At 47.2% G+C, this 19,626-nt stretch overlaps 1 protein-coding gene across 2 annotated transcripts in view; it reads right to left on the reverse strand.

The window, feature by feature from the left end:
• Window positions 1-9,500, reverse strand: part of NKAIN4 (sodium/potassium transporting ATPase interacting 4) — a 50,792-nt gene extending 41,292 nt beyond the window's left edge. Inside the window, exon 1 of one of the 2 annotated variants that reach the window (XM_030963139.1) lies at window positions 9,219-9,500. In XM_030963139.1, the coding sequence (XP_030818999.1) occupies window positions 9,219-9,272 (54 nt within the window). In that variant the 5' untranslated portion in view covers window positions 9,273-9,500. The remainder of the gene's footprint in view (window positions 1-9,218) is intronic. The other variant, XM_030963138.1, reaches the window with a different exon arrangement.
• Between the last annotated feature and the right edge of the window lie 10,126 nt (window positions 9,501-19,626).

The following is a 19,626-nucleotide window of genomic DNA, read 5'->3' on the forward strand; positions in this document are numbered from 1 at the left end:
CCTCAAACCTGGCCAGAGATCTGATGTTCCCTGCACCATCCTCAGGGATTGGCTGCACAACGTGTTCTGTGCTGCAGCTGAACAGCAGGTGCTTGGCCCAGAACCTCTGAGGTGTTTTGGGTTCTGGGGAGGTTCTGGGAGTCTGCCCAACACTCAGGACTCAGGTCTTGGTCATTCTCCACGAGGTTCATCAGCCCATGGGCCTGGTCCTTATCTCCGTGAGCCTGTGAGCTGGCAACCACTTATCTGTGTCTGTGCCACTTCCAAGGTCTCCTGAAATTAATGACCTTAAATGAAGGTCCAAGACAGTCAGGCCAGGCCAGCTCTTTCTTGTCCTGCTGAGGTGGGTCTTTGATTCAAGAGGAGATTTTCCTCTAGCCAGCTTCATTCAGTAATCCCTTCTCAGGGAAGAGAAAAATTTTGTTTGTTTTTTTTTTTTAAGTGCCCATGAATATATCCTGGTTCAAGGAGCATTCAGATGTGGTGCTTCCATCAAAGTGGGAGTTCTTAAAGGAGCATCAATGATCCAGCATCTCTCAAAAAAGGAAAGGTTGCTCCCAAGTCTCACAGCATAGAGTTACATTCTCCCAAGTATCTGGACCATAGCAGTATCTGCTGAGCTTCAGGTAGGGAAGAATTTTGCTTGGAGACCTTGGAGTAGAACCCAGTGTACTCTCAACTCAAAGAAGTTTTTAACATGCAGGACAATGCTCTTGTTGTAGTACTTTACAATAACATCCAAGCTTCCTAAATATGAACAAACCTGAGTAAGGCCAGGACTTAAGATTTCTCCTGAGCTCCAAGTAGGTCAACCATGCTGGTACTGAGATTTGAGCTTTGGTTACTACAGAGGCAATGTTCAGGTGGAGCTGAAGATAGACAGTGACAAAGTGTTAATTGTGGGGAGCCTGTTTATCCATGATGGATGACCAGAGCATTCAGAGCATGCCACGCAAGGCTACACTCAATATTTTATAAGTTGTGTGTGGGTAATAAAATGCTCCATCCCCTTCTTTAATGTCCTCTATCTCACCTTCCTGTTCAGATGAAATGGTGCTCACAGATGAACTATCCCCAGGGAACAGCATTTAGAAAATATAAATCAGCACCAAATGCTTTAATGGGTCCAAGGCAGTTGTGAGGTCACCACAGATACAAGACAGGTCCCTGGTCCCCTGAGAAGTGTCACAGGAGGCATCTTCCCAGGTTTTGTATATTTGTTGTAGCTGTGTATTCATCTGAGCACCTGAACCAATTTTTTGTAAGGTTTTAGGACCTCAGGAGAAATGGAACTGAACTATCCTCAGTACTGTTCAATTCTTGCTCTTTCCTCTTAGCCCAGGTGACTAGCTGGCCAAGTGCTCACCGAGGAAGGACAGAGCGTGTCCTGTATCATTCTCACTCAGGTCAGTGATGTCCCAGGTCACAGGGGTGGCACAATGACAGAGCACAGCACATCCAGCCCTCCCGCCCCAGCTCTGGGCACTGGGATGGCTCCGTGGCTGAAACAGGGGCAGCCTGTGCTCCCACACCCCTGAACATCAGGGCTGGGCACACATCTGTGTGCTTGCTCCATTGGTTCAAAAGAACATGGTGAGGATCCTGGTTTTCTTGAGTTTTGAGCATTGGACTAAAAAAAATGGAAGGTAAAAAAAAAAAAGGAAAGAGGGAAGAAAGCAGATATTTTGCTGGCCAGAGAGAGCCTGGGGAGCAGGTGGGAAGCTGCCTGCAGGGCTGGCCAGGAGCTGAGAGATGGCAAAGGAAGCTGGCACAGCAAGTCCTGACGTGTGCCCGCCTCGAGCAGATGAGGAAGACAAGCTGCTGCCTCAATTCCCACAGTATATTTTCATTAGGCCCAGGCAGATGGCAGCTGAGGTCACTGCTTCCACACCATCATCCTTTCAGCCCAAAGGTGTCAGGGAATCTGACATCTCAATTACTAAACCTGGAGTCACCCAAGCAGCACCTGATGGATGATGGGGGAGAGGGGATCAGAAAAGCTGCGCTCCTGATTTCCATGATTCTCGTCTTTGAGAGAAAATCTGGGACGTGCACTTCCCTGATAAACAACATATTTGTGTCCAATGTTCTGACACAAAAGCAGCTGTGCTAAGAACGAGCCACAGACACCAGGAAAATGGCAATTAAGCCCTTGTGGAAAATAGACCAAAAAGCACCCCTTGGAAAAGACATTTGATGTTAATGAGCTACAGCAAAGTCAAGGGAGGAGATATTGATCTTGTCCCAGCAGAGATCTGCTGCTCGCTCCTCCATAGCCTGTGAAGCCTCAGAACACAGAGCAAAATAAAACTTTTGTTCTTCCAAGGACTCTCAGATGTGGGGCCAGGGCTCGGCTAAGGCAGGAGGAGCCAGAGCAACATCACCATTGACTTTTCTGTGCTCAAGGTGACACAATTCTGACAAGCTGGTGAGAAGCAGCAACTCTGCTGAAGCACCATCTCGGAGATTTCTGCCAAATATTTCACTCATTTCAGTTCTTCTCCTCCCTATTATTACCACCTACTCTCCTATTACTTTACTACTACTGATTCCTGACTTTTTACTCCTGTTAATCCATACTTTTGTAATCCCTATTATTATCCCTGGCAAGAAGAAGGTGAAATGAAATTCTGACTCTTACCAAAGATCAATAAGCAAATGAAGCAGAAGTTGTTTATTCTTAGTCTGAAATCTCATGAACTTTAAGGTAATATTATGACTCTGGAATGATTACAAAATATCTCAGATTCCAATTTCCACAGGGCGTTTATTCATTGAGTTTCCTTCTGCAACAAAAATACCCCAAACCACTGTGAGCAGATGAATCACTGCAGCAAAGCACCACCCTGAGCAACACCCAAACCTGCGCTTTCCCTTTGAGGATTTTTCTCCTTAAACCCCACCATGAGCTGGGTTTGGGGGACACATGATGATGTCACAGATATTTGAAAGTGAAAACATCCAGGGTGCACAACCCCAATGAAAAAAAACCAACAACAAACAACCAACTTCTTTTTGGGGAGACTTTTCAGCTGTTTTCAGAAGTGTTTTCAAGCTTCTGTAAAAGTTCAAAATATTTGGGGTTTGGCACAATGAACACCCCCATCATTTTCAGCAAACATTGCTAAATGCCAGGGTATTTTCTTCCTTTTTTGTCCAGAAATGTCATTTTTTCCGTCCTTGTGTTCTTTAGACAGGGAAGAGGTGAAGAATGTGCTGCTTTTGAGACAAAAGTTTCCACTTGGTTAAAAACTCTCTTTCTACCAAACTGAAATACAAAGACACAACCTGTGCAGCTGGCTGTGCTCATCACATGTACTGTGGGAGAAGTGGGGACAAAGGGAACATTAAATCACAAATTATCCCTGGTTTTGGGGGGTGTTTTCACAAGAAAGAAAGGTTCAGTTCTACTGACCTCAGACCCAACGTTTTGTTAATGGGAGAGGCAATGCTACAGCAGGGGCACTTGCTGCTCACTGGATAATCTGCATTTTCTTAAGCGCTCAAAAAGCAATGGGCTAGTCCAGGGTTTTCCTGGAGGAAAAGAGATCACAATCTGGCCTTTGTTATCCAGTTTGTTCTCCAAGAGTTCATACTTGAGGGCCCCTGGAGCAGATTCTTGGAAGAGCTCCACTTTGCACCCCAGCCAAAATGATCCGAGTTTCCATATATTATTAGCACACAATGGAGCAACGTCAGCTCCCTTAACCCCACACCAGCCAGAGGGAGAGGGTCCCCATCAGGGAAAACCAGATCCTTCTCTTCTTCTACTGAAATGAAAAGGGGAAGCCAAAGGAGCAGAGAGTGACTGGCAAAAATCAGAGCGGTCAACAAAGTCACTGTGTCAGCCGAAATAAAACCCCAGTTCTCCAAGGAGAGTTGACTTCAACACCACCCTGCCCTCAGCTGCTTTTTTGGCTTGGCTTTGGACAAATTTCATTGCTGGTCTGAGTGCGTTTGGTTAGAGGACACAGTTCCTGTGAGTCATCTGCAATCTCCAGCACCACTATAGGCAAGGAGGATGTGGGGAACCAGGAGACCTGGGCACGTCTGAAACACAGACCCCAAACTGCTCCTCCCTTGTTCTTCCCTTGGGCTGCAGTGTACTGACTCCAGCTGCTCAGGAAAAACAGGGAAAAAAAGAAAAGTCTCATGCAAAAATTCAACTTTTTGTAAGAAAAGCTCCACCACTCCAAAATTAAAAATGTTTGCCAGCACAGCAAACATTTGCCAGCACATTTTTGACTTTTCGCCAAAATATTCTGGCCAAAACTTGGGAGAAAAAGTCAGGATTGTCTATGGAAAGCAGATACTTCTCATGAAAATATTCATTTAGTCAAATCCCCAGGTTTCTACTGAAAGTCAGCTTCAGTGGAAAATGCTGACGAGCTCTATTATTGGCACAGCTTTAATTTTCCTTTGTCTGGAACAGACACGGAGAAGACAGCATCTGTCAAACGCAGTCTTTAGTCTTACGTTATTATTTAGCCTGGAATATTGTTTAAGGACTTCAGGATGGGTTCGAGCCATCACAGAGCTGGGTGCTGTGCACATCCACCAAAGATGGCCCTTTCCCTGGAGGGGTTAGGATTTAAGCACAAGCCATGAAGAAGATAAGCAGCTGGGGAGAGCACAAGGTAATTTTGGAGGGGTCCTGAGCAGCGTGATGAGCCAAGGGATGCTGTGCTTCCCCTTGCACCTGCTCTTCCCCCCAAGGCTTTGTGTTCAGCCACATGGCAGCTGTGCAGGCTCACAGCTCCCTCAGGGCAGCCCGACTCTGCCCTGGCTCCAGAGGCAGCTGCAGAGGAGGCAGAAACAAGTCCTGCTCTCCTCTCCCAGCCTCCAGCCCAAATGATCCCTGGGGTGGAAAGGAGAAAGCCAAGCAAGTGATTTCTGCAGCCCCCAGACACTGCAATCCTGTCTCCTCCTCACCCTGGAGAGGGACATGCTGTGCCACCCTCCCCCTTGCAGCCCCCATGTGCTGAGGGATGGAATCAGACAATTGGGATCACAGAATCCACGTTTGGGCTGGAAGGGACCTTAGATCATCTCATACCAGCCCCTGCCAGGGCAGGGACACCTTCCACTGTCCAGGCTGCTCGAAGCTCCATCCAGCCTGGCCTTGGACACTTCCAGGTGTGGGGCAGCCACAGATTCTCAGGACCTCACTACCCTCAAAGGGAGAATTTCTTCCCAAAATCCAATCTAAACCTACTCTCATTCAATTTAAAGCTATTCCCCCTTGTCCTATCACCACATGCCCTTGTAAAAAATCCCTTTATTCCAACTATTTTAACTCACACTTCATTTGTGCCCAGATTTGGCCTTTCCATGGCATCCCACTGCCAGTCTGCCACACTCCCCTTCTGCCCTCACTCCTCACGTGCCCTGAGTCATTTTATGCCTCAATCAAACCAATACAACCGCTTCAAGAGAGCACTTAGAGAAGGATCTGTGCTGGTTTCAAACAGCTTCCAGAACTGGTCACCCTCTTCTGTAAGAGATTAAAAAGAAATCACTAAGAAAGGAGTGAGGCAGAAAGAGAGCACGAGGAAATAAATAAATAAATAAATAAATAAATAAATGTATATAGTTACTTTTGGTTAGTCTCGATGTGCAGTCCCGTCCCAGAGCGCCTTGTTCTGCGCTCATTTGAAGTATTAGTCACTTTTTCCATTAGAAGCTGTTATTCTAGGGGGATTTATAATGTATCTGTAAAATTGTCTCCAGGCTTTGCTTGGCATCTGAGCTCTCAATCCATGGACAGAATGTAAAGAAACTGCAGTTGTTTGATTTATAGGGACAGGGCACGGGGAGCCAGGGAATTTTTCCATGCTCAGTGGAAATAAATTCACATAGTGCCTCTGGTGCACAGGCACTTACTGCTCCAGAAAATTCACCAGTTGGGTGCAATCTCACACTGGCCGAGAGGAAAGCAACAAATCAATGATTATTTAATATCTCCCTGCCTGAAACCCAGCCCTGGTCTGTGGCTCCCCACCAGGACCCACCCAGCCCACTGGTGGGTGTGACAGCCTCATTCCACTCGGGCTCGGAAATCCTGCCCTTGGCAAACCCTTTTCAATTCTAATTCCAACATGGGGCATTTCTTAACCCATTACAGAGGCTCCCTGACAGAGAACCTCATGATTTTTTCCTGGGGAGGCCTACAGCTTATTTAAACTTTGCTCTTGTTTCTTAATACGCATCTGCCCCAAGGTTGGGAGGGATGAGGAAAGGCTGGTGGTTTGCTGTAGGTGACAACAGCTCCTGGATGACAGAGGTGTTTGGGCAAAGTGAGAATGGGGAGGGGGCAACCTCTTTGAGAATCACAAACCCTGGAAAAACACCCCAACACTTTGCTGATGGTCATCCTTCATGCCATCCATGGCTGAGGAGAAGCTGTTTTGCAGGGTAGCCCTGACCTGGGCCAACTTTCACCCAAACTGCTGCTGGAGGTAGGGCTGGACTGGGAAAAAGGGAAGGATTAGGGACAGGGACGCACACCAGGACAGAGGGAGGGAGAGCCAGAACCTTCTTGCAGCTTCCCTGCAGCACCGCTCAGCAAAGCACCGAGCTTAACGTGGACGCTTCACGGAAACAATAATCTAAAATTGGAGCACGGCAAATTATTTATTCAAACTACAGCCTTCCCTCCCCCCCTTGATTAGCAAACCGCTGGGGAGTCAGCCCTGATTTTCTTCAGACAGATGCAAACGCTCTCCTCCTCTCCCTGTGCCACGAGGCTCAGCCCGTGGGGGGCTGAGGAGCTCGTTGGTATTCGCATTGTGTAGCAGCTCCTTCAATTCACACGTTGTTCTGCTCTCCGGCTGGAGCACAAACTTTTTCTTTGGGAGCACACACTGCAAATGATGAATTTGTTTGTTTTCTGCCTTTTTTTTTTTTTTTCCCAGGGAAACATTTAGACTGCAGTGTGCAAACACTTCCCCACACGCTCACTCAACTACTTGCACCTAATAATAAAACAATTTATATGAAGCATTCCAACTCAGAGTGCCTCAGGCGAGTTTTTTGGGGGGTTGTTCATGTTTCCATTCATCATTTATATAAAAAGCCCTGTGAAGCTTTGGGGAGCAGACACCAGAACATGTAACACATCTCAGGGGCGTGCTGCAGAACTGAAGTGGGAGATCCCAGCCCCGAAATCCTCTCCCCACTTGACTCAGAGGCAAAAGGTCCACACAAGCGCCAGAATTTCACCCCTGGGACTCCAGCAGTGGGAGACCCTGAGCTTGGCAACAAACAGGGAAGGCTGTGAAGGGTTCAAAGTATCAAATGAAGCTGAGCAGAGACATGAGATGAACAAAGGAAGTTCACGTCATTGTAATTTATTGATGATCTTGGCCTGATTGCTTCAGTGTTTTGTCTTAGCAGAGCCCACCCTGGGCAGCAGCGAGCCCTGCGCGTCACTTGGCCGCGCGGATGTGGAAGTGATGTGATGATTTACAGACAAAGTTTGCTCAATTAAATAAGAAAGTAAATAACAAAGCACTACGCTGGATCTCACCCTCACCCAAGCTCTTGCTGGGAACTGGCCAGGATCTCCTGACCTCACCCCCACCAGAGCCCAGCTCCAGAAATTCCCTCATCATAGTTCACATTTTTCCAGCTCTACCAATTCACCCAGCAAGTGCCATGGGAAATCGCTACAGCTTGAGGCATCCAAACTTGCTTAAGAATGAGCCAAACTGATTCTTTTCTTCAAGGAGGAGGGTCTTAAGGAAAATAAAATGCTGGGGGTTCTTTGTCCCCGTATCTTGGATACAAGAAAACTCCCACGCTTGTCAGAAATCAGAACAGCACCAGCAGTTCATGGCTTTTTCTTTTTCTCCTTCCCTCCCTTTTTTTCCCCCCAGTGTGTGTGTGCTTAGAGCAGGATGACATAGTGATGGGTTTAAGAGACAGTGAGCGCTGAGACACCAATTTCTAACGTAATACAGGGTGCAGCTTCTTCCTTGTGTCATCACGGGTGAAAAATCAAAAGAAATAATCCAGGAGACTAAATACACTCCCCAGCCATTCAACTCACTCATAAATATGCTGAGCAAGACGCTTTGTGCAAGAAAACCCCATCACTTCTATTCTGTATTTTGTTTAATGATGAGTCAAATCCTCCACACTCATCTTTGGATTGTGCCAGTCTGGGTTCACAGGGGTGCATTCCCATCCTCTTTCCTTGCAATTTTAGCCGGTTGGGTATCATTTCAAAACTAGCAGGTTCCCAGTTTTCCTCTCTCACCTTCAGTCCTGTGTCTGCTCCCTGACTCTTTGCAGGAAAAGAAATGTTGTCACAGCACCCAACTCCAAAACAAAGAGTTTTAGCTAAACTCACCCCTTGGCACCAGCAAACTATTCAAAAGAACTTCGCAGGAAGCCTGCCCTTTCCTGCGCGCTGCTGACGCTCCAAAATAAAGCAAATTTGGGACACAGCAATGAAATTAAAACCCTAGATGCTGTCATTTCCTTTTTAAGGCTGGAGGAGCCCTGGAGCCCATTAGCTATTGACAAGAAGGGGACCCTCCAGACCCAGGCTGGATGCGCAGATACTCAGGGAACAACCAGACCTTTGTTTATCATCTATGCAGATGTCATAAGGACCAGGAACCCGCACCCGCCAAGGACCGACCCGTGCCCACCAGGGACCGCACTCTCTGCACACTGGGAAGTTCATTCCTACATAAACACGTTCTATCTAAAACCTCCACTTCAGCTCGAGGAGGTTTGAAATAATTCCTTCCGAGCCAGCACAAACCCCAGCAGGGTGGGATGCGGGCGGCCAGGGTGGGATGCGGGGGGACCTCTCCATGAAAGAGGCTGAAGGTACCGGTGGGTTTGTGCACGTACCAAGTTTGCTTTGGTTTGCAACACCGCCACCGAGCCGCCGGGACTCCTCTCTAATAGTAATTTACTTATTTTTTCAGTTGTATTTTATAAGCACAAACTTATTAATTAAAATTTACTTTTCTCCTCCCTCTTTTTTTTTTTTTTTTTGAGTTTTAAGCACGGGTAAATCCTCCCCAGCGTCCCCGGAGCGCAGCCCACATCCCTCCACCTTGCTGCTCCGAGCCGAAGTAGCGGAGGAGCGCAGCCCTGCCCGGGGCAGCGGGCACCGAGGCGCTTTTGTTCACGGCCCGTCCCGGCGAGCCGAACCCGCAGGTCCCCGCCGGCTCCCCCCGATGCCGAGCGCCCGCACTCACCAGCTGCAAAGTGCAGAGGAAGATGAGGGTGCAGCGGCCGGTGCAGCATCCCATGGTCCCCGAGCAGCGGGGGCAGCGCGGGGGCAGCCCGGTGGCCGCGGCCCCGCCGCCGCCCTGGGGCTCCGCTCCGCTCCCGCGGAGGTCGCTCGGTGTCGCTCGCTCGGTGCCGGCTGCCAGAGCCCCTCCGGGAGCCGGGGAGGAGGCGAGCGGGGCCACAGCTTAAAAGGGCAACGCTCCGGCGGCGCTGCCGTCCCGCAGGCTGGGCGGGCTGGCGGGGCGGGGGCTGCCGCCAACGCCGGGATGCGCCCCCCGGGCCCCCGCAGGCGCGCTGGGATGCTCCGGCCCCGGCCCCGGCCCTCCCCCGGGAGGCGGGGGCAGCTCCCATTCCCCGGACAGGGCAGCCTCTCGTTTTTCTCGTGGCCGGACGCGGGAGTGACCGGTCCGTACTGGGGCAGAGGGCTGTGCTGGCCAGGTGTGCGTGCAGGACGCACGGTCTGTGGAGCTCCACTCCTCTTTCCATATATGCTCCCCCATGCAGGTGCTGGCATGTTCACCCTGAACATTGTGAAGCCCCAAACTAACCTAAAAGGCAATGGTTTTCAAATTTGTCAGAGAGGATGCACATGGAAAATAAACTCCTAAAGGGTGATAAGACACGGGATTCTTTAAAGTGCACGTTTATGGGTATTTTAAAGTATACCTAGGCTTGAGAAAGAATCCCAGCGGACTGGGGACAGAGGGATGTAGGAGAGCATCGCTCTACTTCCAAAAGTGCTTCTATCTGAGCACCTTGTATGCATCACTCACTGTACCCTGCAGCTGTAAAAAAACAAGTCAGTCGACTTTAATTGTGAACAGCAGAGCAAAGTCACAAGCACAGAACCACCTCCTTTATGTGCCTGAGTCCTCCCCACTGCCTCCCCTGCCGAAGGAGAAGCAGCATCCAGAAGCCAAGAAGAAGAAGCAGGATCCAGCCCACCCTGTGCACACACTTCACTTGTGGCCGGCCTGGGGAGCAGGTCACACACCACACACTGTGACTGGGACAGACTTGCTGCTAAGCTCAGCACGATAAGAAGCTTTGGGAGAGCCTCATCTGGTGACAAGGTCGTCTCTTCGCAATCTCCGGTGGCTCCAGCGTCTGCACAACAGTTTGTTCTGTCGCCTCTGGCTGTCCATTCTCCCTCTGAAGCGAGTCGGGGTTTCATTTCTGCCTCCCAAGCAGGGTGTGACTCCCCACCTGCAGTGATCAGCTTCACTTTCAGTTTAAATAAGCACAGCCCGCTGCTCCTTGCAGTGGGGTGAGAAGGAGGTGGCAGCTGAAATCGTAGCAGCTCTGTCATTTCACTCGAGGAAAGCACTGCCTGCCTCTATCCAAAGGAAGCAGGATTGGTCCTCAAGTGCTAGGAATGTTTAAAACCTTTTATTAACAACATTATTGTTATTCACATCAGCCACAGAGAGAAACAGAACAAACAAACAAACCAAGTCTGAATACCTGAGATTAGAAGGCAGACTCTGAATTGATCACAAATCCTTCTGGTTTTAAATGGTAAAATATATTGATTATCTGACCTGTGCACTGTGCATAACCAAGGCATCAATTAATGCAGTCAGGTACAATAAAACACATTTTATTATAGGTGAAAGGAAAACACCCAGAGAAGAAACACCCAGAGAAGAAACCAATTTATTTCACCCAGAAAACTGTGGACTGAGGAAGCTTTGGCAGTATTAGTATTCCCCAGAAGGTAGATTTTGAATGGAGAAGGCAATGGAGCAAAGATCAGTTTATTTTTTCATGAATGCAGATAAAACATTCCTTACAAACTGCACAGGGAGGTCTCACTCTGCACTGTAGGGTCAGGCAACTGACATCAGAATTAGAACAGGAGCTCAAGTTGGCCAAAAGCAGCCTGGGGTTAGGCTGGACTTGTTACATTCTCTGGAAACTGCTGGGAACAGCAGGAGAAGGCTGGGATACAGCCATGCAGGTTAGAACCTGGCTTTTGTGCCAATTCTTAAGGTTTTCTGCATCTCTTGTTCCACCTCCTGCTTCTAAAAACCTCCTGTAGGCATTGCTATTTTCCAGCTCAGTTGTACTGCAAAGGAGACACAGTGTGAAACAGCAAAAGGTATTGCTGCTGAAGGGCTAAGCTTGACAGAAATAGGATTTTTTCCACCTGCATTTTTATCTTGATAAGCTGTGCAGAAAGCAAGCATGGCTTGGCTAGGACTCCACATGCATGTGAAGGAAAACACAGACTTTCCTGAGCTTTTTAATAAGGGTGAAGCCACAGGAATAACCCAAAATGTATTTCAAAGAGGGACTTAAAACTCCCAGAGCCTGATGTTATAATCTTCATTCATATGATTTCTTACCTGTGTATCTGACCATCTGAATTCCTGCACAAGTGCTGCAGGACCACAGATCTACCTTGAAAGTTTAATTCATAAAACCAACTACAAATTTAATTTAGCAAAAAAAGAAAAAAAAAATCAAAATTTCTCAGTATCCTGAATATTTTATGTCCTGAAGTATAAACTCACCCTCAGCTTTCAATGGATGAAATGTTGCTTTCAGGAGTCCAGTCTGAATGTTAAGAAGGATTTTTCCTGATTAAGAGGTTCTGGATGGGGTGTGAGTGATTCTTAGCAGGGATATTGGTGTACAGGGATATGTGTACACAGAGCAGGGCAATCACAGGCAGCTGCATCCCTCATCATCTGGAGAGGACCGAGGCCAAAGAACTGGTCAAGCAGTCATTACTGCAGCCCTCTCCAAATGCCAGGCCACAGGGATGTTTAAGAGATCCTGGTTGTTTCTTTTACCCTCCTTTAACTCCTGAGGATGTGCCTGTATTTTAAGAATCTGATGCACATCCTGACTTCATGGAGGGAATGGAATCCTTCCATGGGGTGGGAAACATCCTCAGGTCCAAATGATGCTCCAAAGGTTGAATGTCCCTACTTTTAGACAGGGTTTGAATCAGGAACCTCTTCCCATCCAAGTGTATTGTTGCATGGATCCAGCTGCATTGCCAGGGGTGATTAACCTTAGGTAATGGTACCTTGTTGTCACCTGTCTGATTGCATCCAAATTTCTGGGAGAAGTCACAGATTTACTTTAGAAGAGATGAATAAACAAAGTTAGCACACTTGAAACAAAGCAGCAGTACCTTACCACAGCTTGTTATCTCTAATACCTGCAGCCTCCTCGCTCTGACAGCTCAAGAAGAGCAGTAGAGGCTAAAAGTATTAGCTGGGGAACGTGTCTCTTCACAGCCAAAGCCTGTAATTGTCACAGCTGCTGAAGGCTGGAGGTGCTCTTACATCCCACAGTACCATGGGGTGCATTATTCCACTCAGTTTATTTCCATCCTCCTCCTCTCCATTTTAATAACGTCAGCTGGGTCACGGTGCCTTTGCAGATGTCTGATCAAACACAGAGGTGTCAGAGTGTTCCAACCTTTCCATCCACACCCCAAAGGCAAAGCCTGCCTGTCCCAGAGCTAATCAGCCAGCCCACTCCCCTGCTCCAGGGCACACAGCAGCCTTCCCAAGGTGGCATGTCACATCCTGTTTCTGTGTCACAAGTAGAAGTAAGCCCTACTGCCGATGGCCTGAGGGATGGCAGCTCAGCACTGCAAAAAGCAGGATTTCCTGCAGACATATCCAAAATGATCACTGGCAAGTCTGGACATGCAAGGTGGGTGAGCTGTGAAGTTTCCTGCCACAGGACACAGTGGAAGTTTAAAATGTACAGTTCAATTAGGATAAATCATCTTCCTGCATGGGAGAAGGAAAGGGCTCTCTCCTATCTCCTCAAGACTAATGTTGGATGCAGGGAGAGGATCTTACTGCTGGTGACTCAGGGTTGCCTCCAGTCACCTTGGGCAGCCAGCTCTGGCTGTAAAAACTGGACTCTGTGGTGTTTCCCATGTGTCTTACTGAAGACTTTCAACATAGAGAAAGATTACTGAACCAACTAGAAAGAGAGTATGAAAAAAAAGACAAAAACTCTTGACCTTCTAATTTTAAACTTGTAATTTTTCAAACCTGCCGTTACCCTGGCTAATAACTGCTGCTCTGGGACTGGAGCCGGCTGAAACCAAGACTATCACAGTGGAAGACCCAAGAGAGGTGACAATAGCCCAGACATGTCCTTCTTCTCTCCAGAGGGACCAGAGAGGCAGAGAAGCCCAAACTGAGCAGCACCACAGTGGCACACCCTCAGCAGGCCATGGCACACTGATCTTCCCTTCCTTCTGCAGCCTGGCAAATTAATTGCTGAGGAAAACAGCCTGGTGACAGCAAAGCACAATGTTTCGGAAATTGTCCTCATCGCTGCACAAGAAAGGAAAAATTCTCAATGACTTTTACACTTTGAAATGGTTTCCCTGCAGCCCAGGGCGATCTGTAAAATTCATCAGAACTGGTGTGTGAAATCTGTCATTTTCTCTCTGATCCCTGTGACGTCTCCAATGTTGGGGGGAGGCAGCTCCTAATCAGGGCTTTTCGGCATTTTTACACCACCATCATCTGCATTTCACATTTGTAATTCTCTAATATTAACTTGCTGAGCTGCACAACAAATTCTCATCACTCTTTGATGAGCAGGTGGAGGATGGCAGAGGTAGAAGGCAGATTCACCAAGTTCTCTGGTACATTAGAGTAACAGCAAGGGGAACAATTTGTCCATATCTGGCCGATGCAGCTGCCCTGTTTGTGAGATCAAGGCCTGTATGAAGGAAACCTGACTGGCATCCTTCCTCCCCTGGATCAAACACATCAGCAGCACCCATTTACCTCTACGCTGGAGTCAAGGTTCAAATTCACACTTTTACAGATTTGCTAATATGGTAATTCTGCCATAACATCTCACAAACAGCCTCTCACAACCCTCTTTGCTCTACTTGTCCATGGCTATAAAGGAAAAACATTGAGACAGACACACCCTGGAAGCTGCCAGCAGGTGTCTTGTGCCACAGACCACCTCACCCAAGCAGCAGCACTGAAAATCCTCCCTCATCCACTGAAATTCCCCACCTGTCTTATTGGTCTGGAGACCAAAAACATGTAACAACTACTGAACTTGAGAAAGGCTGCTCAAACTAGTGCTGCAGTAGCTCTGGGAATGGCATGTGCAGGGATAGGACCCAGGGAACAGCATGGAGTTGTGTTAGGAGAGGTTTAGGTTGGATATTTGGAGCAGGTTCTGCCTCCAGAGGGTGGCTGGGCATTGGAACAGCTCCCCAGGGAAGTGGTCTTGCCTTTCAGACTGACAGAGCTCACAGAGTGTTTGGACAATGCTCTCAGGCACATGAAGGAATTGTTCTGTGCAGGGCCAGGAGCTTGATGGATCCTTGTACCTTCCCACCTAGGATATTCTGTGATTCTATGTCAGCATTCCTGACAAAACAGGCACAGCCTGGAGCAGAGAGGAGGCAGTGCCCAAAGGGTTAAACCCTGCAGGAGAAGCACAGCTGACACCCCAGCACCTCAGCCATGCAATCCGAGTAGCTGGCATGACTGCAGCCACATTTCCAGCCGCAGTTTCACTAGGCACTGTGACCAAGGAGTAATTCAGTGCAGCTGCCAAGGTCCCTGGGTATTGATACCAAGTGATTATTCAAGGTTTCCATGCAACAGTTGCATTTCTCAAATGATATGACAAAAAAGAGAGCCTGAAGGGTGAGAGCAGTCTCCGGTTTCGGGCACTGGCTTAGGGCACTCTCATTTAGAATAGCTGCTTCCCCACTTACTTAGGAATCATTTCTTCCTCTCAAATGATTACAAACTTCCCCCAGCCAATTTAACAAGTCTCAAGTGATGTGATGGAGAAGAAATCAATAACAAGTTTCTTTTAGAGTGTCTCTTGGAGGACATCTGCAGCAGTGTGGGTGTGCAGTGTCAGGAGCAGGCGTTTGTGAGTCCTGCCCTGAGGAGGGATGGAACATGCAGCCAAAGATATTCCAACACATACACACACAAACCCAGCTATTTTTCTGCTATGTTTTCAGTGATATTCTCTCCAATCCCAACCAGGGAGAGCTAATGCGTATTAAGAAGTCAGCAGTGTCAGGTGCCACCAGGCTGAGGGAGCATTTTTTACACACATTTACTTAAGAAAGACTTAATTGCCTTGGAAATAAGCCACTTGAACCAGCCTCCCAGAGTTCATTCTGAATATCCACAGAGTAGATTCAAGCAGCACTTCCAGGCTTTTTCCCTCTCCTGGACCAAACTGGCCACTTTGACAGCTTTGATTGACAGTGCTACAAACTGTGATGTGACACACATGGATGTGACATAAACACAAAGTTAAAGCTGCATGGAGTAACAGCTGCTTTTAAAAGAAAAGGTTTTGCTTTTCTGTTTGCTGTTCTAATATCAGAGTAAAGCTTCCTGTGGTCTCATGTAAAAGCTTTCCAAGTTTTGTTCAATTTTTGAAATGAAAGAAATGTGCACAGGGAGAAGGACTGATGGGGGCTTATAAATACAAGCATTTGCTTAAGTTTTGTTTCGGCTCTAGCTCTGAGGTGGAAAAATATAATGAAAGGATGTCTGAGTGACCTGATGGGTAGCAGAAATACAGACATTAAAATGCCCTCCCAGCTGTGTGGGGGAGTGGGCACAGGGAGCTCAATCAGAAGTGAATTCCCCATAAATATGCAGAGGAAGGATGGGGGCTGATTGCTGTCCTGATCTTGTTTGTGCTTTGAAGAGCTGGACATGAAATTCAGTGCTGGAGCCTGTGGTGTGTGGTCATGGCATAGGCAGGACTGTGATTTAGCTGGAGGACTAAAGCCCTGCCTAAACTCTGGCTTCTGGTGCCTGGCCACGAGCAGGGCTGTGCTGGTCATTAGATGGAGTTACTGATTTGTGTCAGTGTCAAGTTAACTGAGGAAATGTATCAGAAAACACGGATTTCTCAGCTGAAAAGGAAGGAAAAAATTCATGTCCCCTTGTACAAGGAAAGGGAAGAGACTGTTTTATTAAGTGCATGTGACATTTCTGTAGCTTAATGGCAATATTCATTGTAGCTGGCTAGGTTTGCTAGACTGTGGCTGCCAAATACAATGAGTATCAATAGCCCTGAGTGCTATGATTAATAAAAATAAACCTTATTCATTCAGCATAATAAATAATAATATAAAAACAAACATTTAATAACAACTGGTGTTTCATCCTGAGGCAGAAAATATGTCACATACAATTTTTCTAGTATTTTTTATGTGACATAAGGTTTGTAGGAATCTTCTGTTGAGATTTACGCTCCCCAAAGTCATTCTAAACTCTCAAGCCAGTGAAGTTGAAAATGAAGTGAAGCCTTTGGTGGCTCAACCTGCAGTTCTCAGGGTGCTACTCAGAGCAGGCAACACACAGAAGTACCAAAAAACCCCGCAGGAAAAGGGCGTTAGCACAGTTCCATCAATTAACCAGACCTCTCCTGGCGCTAGAAGGGCTGAGTTTGGGGTGGCATTATTATTCACACAGTTACAGACACAGCTCTGCGTTACAGACCCACTTCTGTGTTACATTCACAGTTGTACTTTATTCACACAGTTCCATAAGTCACACACAGTGACAATGCAGAACTCCTGTGGTGACATTTATCATGCAAACAGGCCCATTCCTCGCTCCTTGCTCCTCAGATTTATTAAGCAGATTTATCTAAGAAGGGATCTGCATTTCTTCTTGTTCCCCCTCAATTTAAGTGTTGTGACATCCTGATATAGTGGCTCATCTCGGGTGGGTTGGGAGGGAAAAAGGCAATAAAAAATCACAGTTTCTCAGTCCATGACAAGTGCTGCTTCTAGTGAGGGTTGTAATTCAGCCCACATAGGCATCAGTAAACACGTCCAAAAAGGCTTTTGCCTTTAATATTTGAAGCTCAGGCTGTCAGCTATTCTAGAAGAGAATTTTTCAGGTATTTTTGTGTGATTTAAAATGAGAGATAATGCCACTTCATTAATGTCAAGGATTTCAATATTTAATAACAAAAATCTAGTCTTATTAATAGATTAGAAAGGGTTTAGTAAATCTGTAAAACAGGAAAAAGTGAAAATGCATGCTCTTTGGTTTAAATCCTATTCCAGAGATTCTTTTTCCCCTAAGAAGTTTCGAAGCCATCACACAAAATCATTAATTTACAAGCAAAATTGCACACTAGGTAGCTTATCTTAGTAAGTTTCCACTTGCTGTTAGTCGTCTTCACTGCAATTATGGTGAACTTATTCATGAAATCTCTGCAGAATTTGGCTCTAGCTGTTTTCTGTGCTTTTTCTGTGCTCTCAAATCAGACTGACCTTTACATGTTTGCATATTGTCCTTTTGAAGCCAAGCAAAATGATTTCTATCTGGAAAATCTCAACATGGAAAACAGCTCAAGGATACTGTGCCTGCCTTGTATTATTTTATGCTGTAATTTGTTCCTTATCATCATGTTTCATATGTTCTTGACATTGGGCATAACAATTATAACAATGGCAATTGTGCTAAAAATATTTGTCATTTAGTTTCAAGCTAGAAACAGCTCATAAGCAGATAAAGGGAACAAGTAGGGAAGGCAGGGCTGGCTGCCTTTGCAAATGTTTTTTCTTGGCATTATCTATTATCTCAGAATAGACATTTGCCACACATTGCAGAGATGGGGAGAGAGCTATGCACCCATCCCAAATTCCAGGAACGGTGCAAACCCTGACTTGCCAGGCAATGGCACACATTTATTTGCTTGCTGAGAAAGACAAATGTTTGTGGCATCCCTTCATTCCTGCTGCACACCAAACAGCCCCATCCTGCAGCCCTCACGTAGAGTCTTTTCTGCTCACTGTGTGTCTGGGGTTGAGGATGACTCCTGGTTCAGGCTGTGAGCACACACATTCACCCAGAACCACTGCAGAGCCAATGCCAACACAAATCCCTGGATTATCTCCCAATTATATGGAAAAACAAAGATTAATATGCTCATTAGACCCTGTAACACAGCATTTGTGTAATGGGAACCTCATTACCTGTTGGTTCACGTTTACCAGAAAATGATGGTGCTTATGAGAAGAGATTACTTTCTTCTTAACTGGAAAAGCAAGTTATTTAAGCCGAGTTTGCTTTATATTTCATACCCCTTCCTCTGTCGGCCTTACACACGCACACTTAAGGGCCCATTATCTTCTCATTGATGTGAGGGCATTATGTGTGCAGCCACCATTAATGGTAATGAAAATGGCTCCTGTTAATCTCCCGTGCGCTGATAGTCAGATAATAGCCTACTTATTAAGTACAGAGGCCAGACTAGGAGTTGCACTGAAATGAGCAGCGTATTGTCTCTGTGGGATTCAGATGTAAACACTAAATCATTGCCCTGTGCCTACAGCTGATGATTAAAAAGAAGTTACCAGTAGCATAATTGTGCTCGCCTGGCCCGTGCTTCCAAGCACCACAAAGCAACTCTGGGTGCTCTTTCCTTTTGATCCACCCTCACCTTTGGGAGGATCTCTGGAGACAAAGTTCTAGCTGGAAGGGACACACGAGGATCATTGAGTCCAACCCAGGAACAGAGGAAACCTCAAAATCCCTCTCCATGCATCCCTGAGAGCATTGTCCACAAGTTCCTTGAGCTCTGGCAGCCTTGGGGCCATGATCATGCCCTGGGGAGCCTGTTCAGCACCCAACCACCCTCTGGCGGAAGAACCTTTCATAATATCCAACCTAAACCTCCTCTGACACAGTTTCAGCCATTCTCTTGTATCTTATCGCTGGTCGCCAGAGAGCAGAGATGCTCCTCCAGTTCCTCTCATGAGGAAGCACAGACCTCAGTGATGTCTCCCCTCAGTTTCCTTCAGGCTGAACAACCCGAGGACCCTCAGCCACTCCTCTAATTGCTTTCCCTAGACCCTTCCTCATCCTTGTGGCCTCCTTTGGATGCTCCCTAGTAGCTTTAGCTCCTCCATATATTGATCGGGGTACCCCAAACCGTCCCAGTGCCCCAGCTGTGACAAAAGCAGTGCAGGCAGAGCTGGATGTGAAGCTGGGGGAAGCGTGGGGGTCCAACCAGCCCATCTCCATCTGCTATTCCCAGCGTGGGAGCAACATGAAAACCCTGCTTTGCTCACATCCATAGGTGTGTGAGGAAAAACCACGTAACTCCACATAATTCACCCCCCAAAGGCAGCCTCCCCTCAGCGATAAACCCCGGGGGTCGTTTATGCGCACGGAGAGCAGCGCGCCTGCAAGGCTCGCTTTAAAGCTTTATTTCAGCTTTGCCAGGTTGAAAAAAATCCCTTAAACTTCCCTCTGGGGCACGCGGAGTTGGATAGAACCGAATGTTTTGGGCGCTCCTGGCCCGGCCCGGCCCGGCCCGCAGCGGGTTAAGCCGCGCGCCCACAATGCCTCGCGCCCTGCAACG

Source organism: Camarhynchus parvulus, chromosome 20, assembly GCF_901933205.1.
Source record: "Camarhynchus parvulus chromosome 20, STF_HiC, whole genome shotgun sequence".
Lineage (NCBI taxonomy): Eukaryota > Metazoa > Chordata > Aves > Passeriformes > Thraupidae > Camarhynchus > Camarhynchus parvulus.